General features: G+C 42.5%; 1 protein-coding gene across 2 annotated transcripts in view; it reads right to left on the bottom strand.

Annotated features, from left to right (window-relative positions):
- LOC126281408 (zinc finger SWIM domain-containing protein 8 homolog) overlaps positions 1 to 13250 on the bottom strand; it is a 463855-nt gene that overhangs the window by 26030 nt on the left and 424575 nt on the right. Inside the window, exon 21 of one of the 2 annotated variants that reach the window (XM_049980356.1) lies at positions 1040 to 1381. In XM_049980356.1, the coding sequence (XP_049836313.1) occupies positions 1040 to 1381 (342 nt within the window). Of the gene's footprint in view, positions 1 to 1030; positions 1382 to 13250 lie in introns of both variants that reach the window. The other variant, XM_049980349.1, reaches the window with a different exon arrangement.

The raw sequence follows: 13250 nt of genomic DNA on the forward strand, positions 1-13250 counted from the left end.
CAGATGCTCTTGAAGAAGATCTCAGTGCGACTTAAGAGGAATTCTTTGAAGCAATCTGAATTCCCTCAACATCATTATTCAACACTCTGACAAATGATTTGAAGAAGAGTAAAATTTCTGCAGGATGGGTCCCACATTGTTGGACTGCTGAAGAGAAGCAGAAACATCTGGATAATGGAACATTTCTCAAGCAATTCAACCGCGGAGGTCAAAGATTCTTGTGTCAAATTGTCGTTATTGATGAAACATGGATTACGTACACTGAACGGGAGATGAAATCACAGTACATAAAAATTTTGACACGCTCTATATCAAAGCTCAAGCAAATGATGATTTTTGCTTACGATCACAAAGGAATCATCATGACAGATGTGGACAAGTGCCACAACAGTGTATGATCTTACTTCATGCAAATCCTGCACAGAAAATGCACAAAATCTGAACTCAGTTGCTCGAGACTACATCACTCATTCTCTGCAACAATGCTCGCCCGCATACTGGCAATGCTGTAGCCCAAAAACTGCGTGAATACAGATGGGAAGTGTTGCCACGGCTTCTCTACAGGCCGAACAAGAGTCCACTAAAATTTATTCCCGAAGTTGAAAAACCCTGTGTGTGAATTTCGACATTTTTCTCTGGGAGACTTTTCTACTACCATTACCTGAGCCATTCGACAGATGAACAGAAGTGGTGTCCTGGATAGAATAATAGAGTTTCTGAGATATTGAGATTCAGTCACACAGAAGCAGGGAGACTATACTGAAGGACTGTAAAGAGAGATTTAAAAAAATAAACATGTAAGTAAAAAACATTAGTGTGCATTATTTATGAAACATCCCTCATAGTACCACAAATCAGCATTACCAGTTGCACTTGTATGCCAATTACAAACAATTACTAAGCAACGTACCATCACCCATACACTGCCTCTAATACATTCCATTTTATTTTTCACTCACAGTGAAAGCATACCATCTATAAATACGATTAAAATTAATAGATTTTTTTAAAAAATGAAACAATATCATGCCAGAAAAACCTGCTGAGGCTGCTGCGGTGGGGACGGTGCAGGTCGGACAACTTGCTGTACGGGCATCATGGCCGGCTGCTGCTGTGACAGCTGCATCTGCTGCTGTGGCTGTTGGGGCGCAGCAGCAACTGCCATTGCGGCTGGCGTCGGGGCCCCGGCCAGCAGGACCTGAACGCCATGCGCCTGGGTGGCAGGTGGCTGCGCCGCTTGTTGCTGTTGGTGCTGTGCCTGTTGCTGGTGTTGCACCTGCTGCTGCTGTTGCTGCTGCGCATGTGGCAGCGGCTGTGGCTGGTGCTGGTGCTGGTGCTGTGGCGCACTCGCTACCATCACCGCTGCTCCGCCATTGGTTACCTACAGATACAGAAAACTGTAAACGTATGCACTGGTCTGTATACACACTGACGAGCCAAAACATTATGACCACTCTCCGCTGTGAGACCAAATGCTGCCAGGTGTCCTCGCTGGGACGTGACGTGATAAGGTAACTGTAACAGCAGCCCAGGGATTGATGGTGTATATCATTCTAGTGACGGTACAGGCCAGAAATGGGGAATCCAGTGATTTAAGCCACTTTGCCAAAGGGCAGACTGAAGTGGCACAGTACCTGAGAACAAGCACTTAAAAAAGACAAAGCTAATCAGCTGTTTGTGTGATCTGTCATGAGACTTTATGCAAGGTGGTGCAAGGTGGTTGAAGGACAATGAAACCACAAATGGACAACAGGGTGTCAGCTGTTCGACCTCTGTATCCTGTGGTGAGGGCAGAGGTCTGCTTGTTCTGTAAAACGGGATAGGTGGTGATCTCTGGTAGATACAATGGAGTATGGTACCACTGCACTTGTAATTGTTTCGGAGCACACCATTCTGTGAGCACTGTTGAACATGTGGCTCCACAGCAGATAACTGTTGCATGTTCCCAGGACCCTCTATGTGTTTCCATGTTGATGAGGACGACGACGACAACAACAACATCAATGACAATTGTAGTCTGCACGGAATCACTGAAGCTGAACCATGGATCAATGTGAAATGTATTGCCCTGTCAGACACATTACCTTTCTTGTTATATGAGTAACTTGTTTCCAAATGATACCAAATCTGAAAAATTGCTAAATGAGATAACAGGTGGCGGCACTACTTAGAACCATTACCTATGTAATAAGAACTTTTATGTATGCCAAAATGTACAATGCCCGTTACATATTTCCCCTTAAGACTTACTGTTCATGGCAAGGAGTACCAAATCCAATCTTATTTCCTTTCCAAGAAGTACCAAACCCTGGCAGCTAATTGTTGCTCTTCTCGGTAATGACGTCACACACAATGTGACTGATATTTGTTTACACGACATTGTATGTTCTACAGAGGTGTCTGGCACTTTATTCATTGTGGGTTTTTAATCAAATTATGGAATCTGATATCTAAGATGAATACTGTGAATCACCATCGGAACTCCAGAACAACAGTTACCAAACTTAACAAATCATCTTCCAATAGATACGGAATCCATTGTTCCTGAATGAGATTTTCACTCTGCAGCGGAGTGTGCGCTGATATGAAACTTCCTGGCAGATTAAAACTGTGTGTCCGACCGAGACTCGAACTCGGGACCTTTGCCTTTCGCGGGCAAGTGCTCTACCATCTGAGCTACCGAAGCACGACTCGCGCCCGGTACTCACAGCTTTACTTCTGCCAGTATCCATCACCTACCTTCCAAACTTTACAGAAACTCTCCTGCGAACCTTGCTTCATTACAGGATCATTTAGTAATCGCGAAAGCGTTACGGAGATGATAGATAAACTCCAGTGGAAGACCCTGCAGGAGAGATGCTCAGTAGCTCGGTACGGGCTTTTGTTAAAGTTTCGAGAACATACCTTCACCGAAGAGTCAAGCAGTATATTGCTCCCTCCTATGTATATCTCGTGAAGAGACCATGAGCATAAAATCAGAGAGATTAGAACCCACACAGAAGCATACCGACAATCCTTCTTTCCACGAACAATACGAGACTGGAATAGAAGGGAACCGATATCGGTACTCAGGGTACCCTCTGCCACACACTGTCAGGTGGCTTATGGAGTATGGATGTAGATGTAGAAAGTAGCCATAGATCTATAAGTGCTTACACATGAGGGGTAAGGGAGGAGATTGTCAATCAGTCCTGACAAACATGTCCAAAAGTTTACTAAATATTTTTCAATCTTGTTTATGTGCTTTTCAATCACTCAGTGCCTCAGTTCCATTTTGAGCATTTGAAGATTTTAATCTTCAAAAAACCCATGGAACTTACTGAAATTATGCAACTAATTGGTGATGTAAAGAACTAGCTGCCTAAAAGCATTGCTATTACATCAAATTCAATAGAAGACTGTAGTAACTGTGCAAATCATTTTTAGTCTATATAATTTTTTATTTTCTAATGTTCTATTGTACTATGGAAATGGCAGGAAATGCACGTTTGTGTGTTGGTCACTGATAACGTACTATCCACAAGTTTTTCTTCAACTTCTAGCTCCCTATTCCTCAATCAGTAGTAGAAGTCTGATGACACACCACTTTCTTGGTGAATCTATATCAGCACCTGCCAATCTTTGAGATCAACCTCCTTTCCTTTTCATTTTGTACTATTTTGGGCACCAATATTTTTAGTTCACTACCACACATTATCTGAACTTGTTCAGTTTACAAGGTAATTTCATCCTCAAGTCTTCCTTTTCCATCAGTATTTGCCCCCACGTGTGGCAGAGTCTGCTTATGATTGTCAATTGCTCATCTATGATTTAGCAATATTTTTATTTCAATGCTGTTGCTGGATGTCCATCGTCGCATGTTTGAGATTTATATCCCCCTCTCCTCACCAACGTACTTAATAAAAACACTTCAACCTATACCTTCCCTCTTTTCCTTCCATGCAAGTCAGAAACAAGCATTTTGAATACTTTACAACTAGCAACAGCTATTATTACACCTGCCACCACATATATGCAGTAAAATCTTTTCTCTGTTTCGTTTACAAACTACTGACTCTGATTTATCACAACGAGTTTGTGTAGGGAAACAATCAATCACAAATGAACACACACACACACACACACACACACACACACACACACACACACACACACACACCATGCAACAAAAATGTCCAAGAGATGTTAATAAACAAGTGTCAGCAGACAAGTAACAAAGCTGAGTACAAGAATGACACATACACTACAGTCATAAAAATAATTTTTAGAATTGTGTGTTCTCATCTATTAACGAACAACAAGAATCCACATAAAAATGTATTACATAAAATAACTAGCTACATGCTATCAAAACATGACATTATTTTTAACCCTAAATGGTCCGTCATGTGGAAAAAAGCAGTCATCATTAGTTACTTAATTAATAATGCAAATAGTAAGTCAATTAGCAATAACTGGCAACAGCACAGAAACACCTACTCAAGTTACTGAAACAGGAACAACTGCAGCATAGCTATGTCATAGAAATTATACATCATGATTTTACTCCTAGATTTCAGAATAAAAAACCGTAAAAACTTTCGACAGACAAGTGAGGTCTAAGAACCGAATGACATGGTAACTTACTTCCTGGCTTAGATATTCTAATTTCGTTTACTCCATATATCCATTTCTACAAAGAAGAAAGTATAGGAAATTAAAAGAAACTATGATGGAGAGGCAACAACAACAACAATAATAATAATGACTTTCTCAAATCTATGCCCTCCCCCAATTTCCTTACAACTTTCAATTAAAGGATCATTCTTCAGCTTTCCTGTAACCCTGGAGAATTTCTCAACCGATTTTCCCAGTGACTGCCATCCGCAGTGCAACCATTATCTGAATCCAAATTCATAGCAATAATGCATAAATAAAAAAGAATCAAAACATCTCTTAACCCCAATCAAAAACATTTTTTCATTAAAATGTTTTTGTATCTTCCACAACACATCTACAGATGAGGCAGGAAGCTTGTGGTGGTGGTAAACTAATTGTCCCCGAGGCAGCTGGATCGAGTCCTGCTGCTAGAAGGAAATTCTGTAGCAGAATTCTTGCAGCACAGAGTGCTCAGTCAAATTTTGGCCCAGTGTCTTGGGTTCATTCCTAAATAGTGTATGTGTTAAAAGTATAAAACACAGCTGTTGGTGATATGCCTGTCAAATAAGAAGGTGGCTCTTTTATTATCTTCAAGAGAAGAGGGCAGTTCAATGAAATATTTCATTCCCTACTTTAACTTCCATAATTATTCATAAACAATCATCACTATGCACTTAAAGTCTCATGCATTTCATGCCCTCACAGCAAAGGTGGACAATACATTTCAGTTGCGACGAAGCAGGCTGGGATATTTTTACTGTCCGTCTTGTTTTGCCATCTGCCTCCTTAAAATTCATTTTTTCATTTTTCAACTAACTACCATTAACATGCACGAGTATAATCTGTGTTTTCATAATAGAGAAAGGTTGATCCTCAGTTTTAAAAAATGTAACACCAGATCTAATTTTGTGCTTAGTTTTATGTATGCAATTGATTTTCTAATTAATTTTGACTATGCTTAGTTAGTATCTTTTGTTACAGAGTGAAACCAGTAATTTTTTCGTAACTTAAATTCCATTGCTGACTAATAAAGAAATATAAATTCTATAATAATTATTATATTATAAAATAATTATAAACATTTGGAGAAACAGCTAATAGTATTCTAAAAGGATCTATTTGGCTCCATTCGAAACCGTTAGCAAAGCTAGCTCTTTATTAATTCCAAAGTAATTTCCAGTTTCGTCAAAAGTATTGTTAGTGTAAATATATTTGTTAATTTCACGATTTAAACAAATAATACGGCTTAACTCTTAGAGTAGAAGAAACCATTAAAAAGACACAAATTTTTCGACGTATGCAGTTAACTGAAGGAGTTAAGTTTTAACTGTAATTTCTGTAAATTAAAAAATGTTTATTTTCAGTGCCTATTATTGTGCTGATATATAAGGGCATGAATTTTGGTCCCGAGACAGTCAGTCAGCCCAAGGCCGAGTTTCAGACGAGGAACCCGTATTGGTTAGATCAACAACAATGCATCCACGTAACTGTGAAATAAGTGTAATACACCGTGTGCTAAAACAATGACATTGTATAACTAGGCTTTAACCAAGGCTTCATATATGTATGTGTTCAACTTATATACTGAACACATCACCTCCTCCCCCTCTCAGTGTCCCCCTCTTCCTCCCACCTCTATCTGTCTGTCTATCTCCTTCTCCCCTCTCTTCATCCATTTTCCCCGTCCCCCCTCTCTCTGACCATATCCTCATATCCTCTTCCCCTCTTCCTTCTCCACTTGCACATCATCCCTCTACACATCCCACCTACCTTATACATTTCCAACTCCTCCTTTGTCCATTCTCTCCTCCTTCTTGTGCTGTCCACCCCTCTTCTATCCATTTCAAGCTGTCCCCAGCCATGCTCAAAGACACATGTAGCCCCAGCAACACAGTTCAATAAAGTGGGCCAATACTATTCGCAGTCAGTATTATTCCCACAACATGCCTGTTACGGCAGGCACCCTATATGTCAGGGCCCACAAAATTGCTTCTTGCCCAAATGTAGACTGCCCTGCAAAGCAAGTAAATACTCTCACACAACATGCCTGTCATACAGGGCAGTCTATATGGCAAAGGCAGGGGGAGGGGAGAGGGGGGGGGGGGGGGGCAGCGGCAGCATGTTTTTCTCTGTACATCTGCTCCTACTGGAGTAATGAGGTTATAAATCCCACAATTCTGGTACATGTGAAGCTTGATGTTTGTGTGCCCCTAAAAAAGTTAACACTTTCTATTCTAAAGTGCTGTCACGTTTTCTCCAATTGTATTAAGCTGATATGCAAGCAGTCATTCATCAAACGTTGTGGAAAGTTGCTCAGCTACTAATGTTCTTATATGTTGTAATGTAAGCCCACCATTTTCATGTTCACCATGCTTCTAGCCGTGCCCAATTTGAATTCTATGGTGAATGCAGTTGTAATATTCCTCTTTATCTCCAGCACTTTCACTTTCATAATTTCTCAAGTAATCAGAAATCTTTCATTGCCTGCCTCTTGCATGTACCTTACACCCTGCTGCTCCAATTCATGACATTTTCTTCTATTTGGTCCCATGCAAGTGTTCTTCACCTAACGCCACCTAGAACACTTGTTTCTGACACCAAATTTTCTTCCTCTGGACAGTTGTTTGTGGTCTCCTTTTCATGAATAGCTATTTACTTAGCATTAGTGTCATACCGTGTGTGAACCAATTATGATCTGTGAGCTTCCAGAACTGTGCTCCTCAACAGTCACGACTGCAATTTGAGTCCATTATGTATCGCTTCAATTTATTCTTCTTGCAGCTTTTACAATATAAGCACACTGAATAACAACAATGTGTTATCCTCTCAGCTCCCACGGGCTGAATTGGCAGAAATAGGTTCTCTTGGGGCTGACAGTGCGCTTTGCATCTGTTGTCCACTCTGAATATCAAGAGTGCTGTCAATCAAGCAGTACCTGCTTTAGCACTGATGTTGACACTCTGTTTCATTTGTTGGGCCACATTTCAAGTGTTCTGCCAAGAAATATTTATGTCAGAATTCATTTGTTTCCTGTAGAAATGCATACTATATTGCTGAGTATGTTGTCCATTTATAAAGCCAGTTTAATTTTGACATTTGGATTCAGATGAACGGCTGTTTAAACACGCTAATCCAAGAAAGCATGGTACTCAGGATACATTCCTATGGTCAGCATCTAGATGAAATTTGATGCTTACTCACCACAGCAACCACAAACTCCCCCCACTCTGTCACCACATTTAGCCACACAGATAACACTGCATCCCATCTCAAACTTTTGAAATCAAAGACAACTCCTACATTAAGTTATTACCCAGTGTAAAAATACTGAACTCTGAAACTAAAGCTTTATCTGTGAATGGAGGGCCACCCTGTATATTCCAAAGGACAAATTTGGGAAAATACTTCATCTTATAGTTCAACAATGAAAACTCCAAGTTGGAATATCAACAATGTAGGAAAAGATGAGTCGCAGACAGACACAATAAAAAGACTACTAAACATGTAAGCTTTCAGTCAGAAAGCCTAGTTCTGAAATAAACATATATATGTACACAAAGATTCCAAGATTCACCAAGCGGGAAAGCGCCGGTAGACAGGCACAATAAAATCTACACACACACACACACACACACACACACACACACACACATCCATCCATGCATATACAGACACAAGCAGACATATTTAAAGGCAAAGAGTTTCAGCAGAGATGTCAGTTGAGGCGGAAGTGCAGAGGCAAAGATGATGTTGAATGACAGGTGAGGTATGAGTGGCGGCAACTTGAAATTAGCGGAGATTGAGGCCTGGTGGATTACGAGAAGAGAGGATATATTGAAGGGCAAGTTCCCATCTCCGGAGTTGGGATAGTTTGGTGTTGTGGGAAGTATCCAGATAACCCGGACGGTGTAACACTGTGGCAAGATGTACTGGCCGTGCACCAAGGCATGTTTAGCCACAGGGTGATCCTCATTACCAGCAAACACTGTCTGCCTGTGTCCATTCATGCGAATGGACAGTTTGTTGCTGGTCATTCCCACATAGAAAGCGTCACAGTGTAGGCAGGTCAGTTAGTAAATCACGTGGGTGCTTTCACACGTGGCTCTGCCTTTGATCGTGTACACCTTCCGGGTTACAGGACTGGAGTAGGTGATGGTGGGAGGGTGCATAGGACAGGTTTTACACCGGGGGCGGTTACAAGGGTAGGAGCCAGAGGGTAGGGAAGGTGGTTTGGGGATTTCATAGGGATGAACCAAGAGGTTACGAAGGTTAGGTGGATGGCGGAAAGACACTCTTGGTGGAGTGGGGAGGATTTCATGAAGGGTGGATCTCATTTCGGGGCAGGATTTTAGGAAGTCGTATCCCTGCTGGAGAGCCACATTCAGAGTCTGATCCAGTACCGGGAAGTATCCTGTCACAAGTGGGGCACTTTTGGGGTTCTTCTGTGAGAGGTTTTGGGTTTGAGGGGTTGAGGAAATGGCTCTGGTTATTTGCTTCTGTACCAGGTCGGGGGGGAGGGGGGGGGGGGGGGGTAGTTGCGGGATGCGAAAGCTGTTTTCAGGTTGTTGGTGTAATGGTTCAGGGATTCAGGACTGGAGCAGATTTGTTTGCCACGGAGGCCTAGGCTATAGGGAAGGGACCGTTTGATATGGAATGGGTGGCAGCTGTCATAATGGAGGTACTGTTGCTTGTTGGTGGGTTTGATGTGGACGGATGTGTGAATCTGGCCATTGTACAGATGGAGGTCAACGTCAAGGAAAGTGGCATGGGATTTGGAGTAGGAGCAGGTGAATCTGATGGAACCAAAGGAGTTGAGGTTGGACAGGAAATTCTGGAGTTGTTCTTCACTGTGAGTCCAGATCACGAAGATGTCATCAATAAATCTGTACCAAACATTGGGTTGGCAGGCTTGGGTACCCAATTAGGCTTCCTCTAAATGACCCATAAATATGTTGGCATATGAGGGGGCCATTCTGGTACCCATGGCTGTTCGCTTTAATTGTTAGTATGTCTGGCCTTCAAAAGTGAAGAAGTTGTGAGTCAGGATAAAGCTGGCTAAGGTGATGAGGAAAGAGGTTTTAGGTAGGGTTGCAGGTGATCGGCGTGAAAGGAAGTGCTCCATTGCAGCGAGGCCCTGGACGTGCGAGATATTTGTGTACAGGGAAGTGTCATCAATGGTTACAAGGATGGTTTCCGGGGGTAACAGACTGGGTAAGGATTCCAGGCGTTCGAGAAAATTGTTGGTGTCTTTGATGAAGGATGGGAGACTGCATGTAATGGGTTGAAGGCGTTGATCTATGTAGGCAGAGATACGTTATGTGGGGGCTTGGTAACCAGCTACAATGGGGCGGCCGGGATGTTTGGGTTTGTGAATTTTAGGAAGTAGGTAGAAGGTAGGTGTGCAAGGTATCGGTTGGGTCAGGAGTATGATGGAGTCAGGTGAAAGGTTTTGTAGGGGGCCTAAGGTTCTGAGGATTCCTTGAAGCTCTGCCTGGACATCAGGAATGGGATTACCTTGGCAAACTTTGTATGTAGAGTTGTCTGAAAGCTGACACAGTCCCTCAGCCACATACTCCCGACGATCAAGTATCACTGTCGAGGAACCCTTGTCAGCCGGAAGAATAATGATTAATCGGGCAGCTTTCAGATCACAGATAGCCTGGACTTTGGCTGTGGTGATGTTGGGAGTAGGATTAAGGTTTTTCAAGAAAGATTGGGAGGCAAGGCTGGAAGTGAGAAATTCCTGGAAGTTTTGGAGAGGGTGATTTTGAGGAAGAGGAGATGGGTCCCGCTGTGATGGAGGGCGGAACTGTTCCAGGCAGGGTTAAATTTGGATTGTGTCTTGGGGAGTTGGATCATTAGGAGTGGGATCAGGATTATTTTTCTTCGTAGCAAAGTGTTATTTCCAGCAGAGACTACCAGTGTAGGACAGTAAATCTTTGACAAGGGCAGTTTGGTTGAATCTGGGAGTGGGGCTGAAGGTGAGGCCTTTGGATAGGACGGAAGTTTCAGATTGGGAGGGAGGTTTGGAGGAGAGGTTAACTACTGAATTGGGTGTTGTGGTTCCAGATTGTGTTGACTAGAATTTTGAGGTGTTGCGGGGAGTGGAGCTGGAAGTGGGAGATTGAGTAGATGGGAGAGACTGGGTCTGTGTGCAATGAGAGGAGGTTGAGGTTTGTTGGAAAGGTTGTGGAGGGTGAGTGAGTTGCCTTTCCGGAGGTGGGAAACCAGGAGATTGGATAGTTTTTTGAGGTGGAGGGTGACATGCTGTTCTAATTTGCGGTTGGCCTGTAGGAGGATGCTATGAACAGCTGGTGTGGATGTGGGAGAGGAAAGATTGAGGACTTTGATTTGGGATAGGAGTTGACGGGTGTGTTCATTAGTCGAGTCGATGTATAGGTGAAGGATTAGGCGGGTGAGGGCTATTGATTGTGCTGTTTGGAACTGGTATAAGGACTGATGGAAAGAAGGATTGCAGCCAGAGATGGGAACTTTTAAGTGTGAGGCCTTTGGGAGTAATGCCAAATGTCAGACAAGCCTGCGTAAATAAAATATGGGAGCGTAATCTGGCTAGGGTGAAGGCATGTTTGCGGAGGGAATGTAAATAAAATTTAATGAGGTCGTTGTAGGGATGTTGTGAGGCTGACATGGTATTAGAAGGTGGAAAGGGTAACATGAGGTTAAAGTGAAAATAAATAGATATATATATAGAGAGAGATAAAGGTGTGAAAAAAGTCGAAAAAGTGTTGGTTTGAGATGAGCTATGTTGATTCTGTGCTGAACTTAGGTTGGTGAACAACAATGGGTGCAAAGTTAGGTAGCTGTGTTGTCTCCAAAACACGATAAAGGGTGGGGAAATTCAGGAAAAATTTCGATAAAACTGCGTGTAAATGTATTCAAAGGACTGGTTATGTACTGGCAGATTATGAAAATGAGGCTAACAATTGTTTGACGAAGAAATAATAACGTTTAAACCTGTGGGAAGCTGCTAAAAAATGATCGGTTAAGTGGGAAAAACGGAAATGGAAATAAAACGAAAGTTGTTGGAAATAGCTGAGATGGTTGTTTAATGGGTGAAAGGAACTGAAGCTGTGAAATAGTATTCACGAGTTTACACGAAATGTTTGTAAACTTGGAACAGTGGATTTTATAGCAGCGGTTATGTTGAAAGCGTTAAAAATTTTTAGGTTATGGTTTGGAAGTAAATTACGTATTACTGAGTATAATTAGGCAGGATAAAATGTATGGTAGATTGCGGAAAAAGGGAAGATGAATACAAAGTGAAACTACTTGTACAAACAAAAAGAGAAAGTAAGATGATATAAAAGATTTCGAAATGCAACAGAGACAATAACAAACGTAATTGTTGGGTTCAAATTAATGATGATGTAAATAAAATAGAAAGAAACTTCCACATGGGAAAAAATATATTAAAAACAAAGATTCCAAGACTTGCCAAGCGGGAAAGCGCTGGTAGACAGGCACAATAAAATAACACACAAACACACACACACACACACACAAAATTACGAGCTTTCGCAACCGGAGGTTGCTTCATCAGGAAAGAGGGAAGGAAAAGGAAAGATGAAAGGATGTGGGTTTTAAGGGAGAGGGTAAGGAGTCATTCCAATCCCGGGAACGGAAAGACTTACCTTAGGGGGAAAAAAGGATAGGTATATACGCGCCCCCCCCCCCCCCCCCCACACACACACACACACACACATATATATACAGACCCATCCATACATATACAGACACAAGCAGACATATTTAAAGGCAACGAGTTTGGGCAGAGATGTCAGTCGAGGTGGAAGTGCAGAGGCAAAGATGATGTTGAATGACAGGTGAGGTATGAGTGGCGGCAACTTGAAAAAGAGATTGAGGCCTGGGCACGTCCAGGGCCTCGCTGCAGTGGAGCACTTCCTTTCACGCCGATCACTTGCAACCCTACCTAAAACCTCTTTCCTCATCACCTTAGCCAGCTTCATCCTGACCCACAACTTCTTCCCTTTTGAAGGCCAGACATACTAACAATTAAAGCGAACAGCCATGGGTACCAGAATGGCCCCCTCATATGCCAACCTATTTATGGGTCATTTAGAGGAAGCCTTCTTGGTTACCCAAGCCTGCCAACCCAAAGTTTGGTACAGATTTATTGATGACATCTTCATGATCTGGACTCACAGTGAAGAACAACTCCAGAATTTCCTCTCCAACATCAATTCCTTTGGTTCCATCAGATTCACCTGGTCCTACTCCAAATCCCATGCCACTTTCCTTGACGTTGACCTCCATCTGTCCAATGACCAGCTTCACACATCCGTCCACATCAAACCCACCAACAAGCAACAATACCTCCATTATGACAGCTGCCACCCATTCCATATCAAACGGTCCCTTCCCTATAGCCTAGGCCTCCGTGGCAAACAAATCTGCTCCAGTCCTGAATCATTGAACCATTACACCAACAACCTGAAAACAGCTTTCTCATCCCGCAAATACACCCCCCCCCTCCCCCCCCCCCCCCGCCCGACCGGCAAAGAAGCAAATAACCAGAGCAATTTCCTCATCCCCTCAAACCCAGAACCTCTAACAGAAGAACCCCAAAAGTG

This window comes from Schistocerca gregaria, chromosome 1 (assembly GCF_023897955.1).
Source record: "Schistocerca gregaria isolate iqSchGreg1 chromosome 1, iqSchGreg1.2, whole genome shotgun sequence".
In the NCBI taxonomy this organism is placed as follows: Eukaryota; Metazoa; Arthropoda; class Insecta; order Orthoptera; family Acrididae; genus Schistocerca; species Schistocerca gregaria.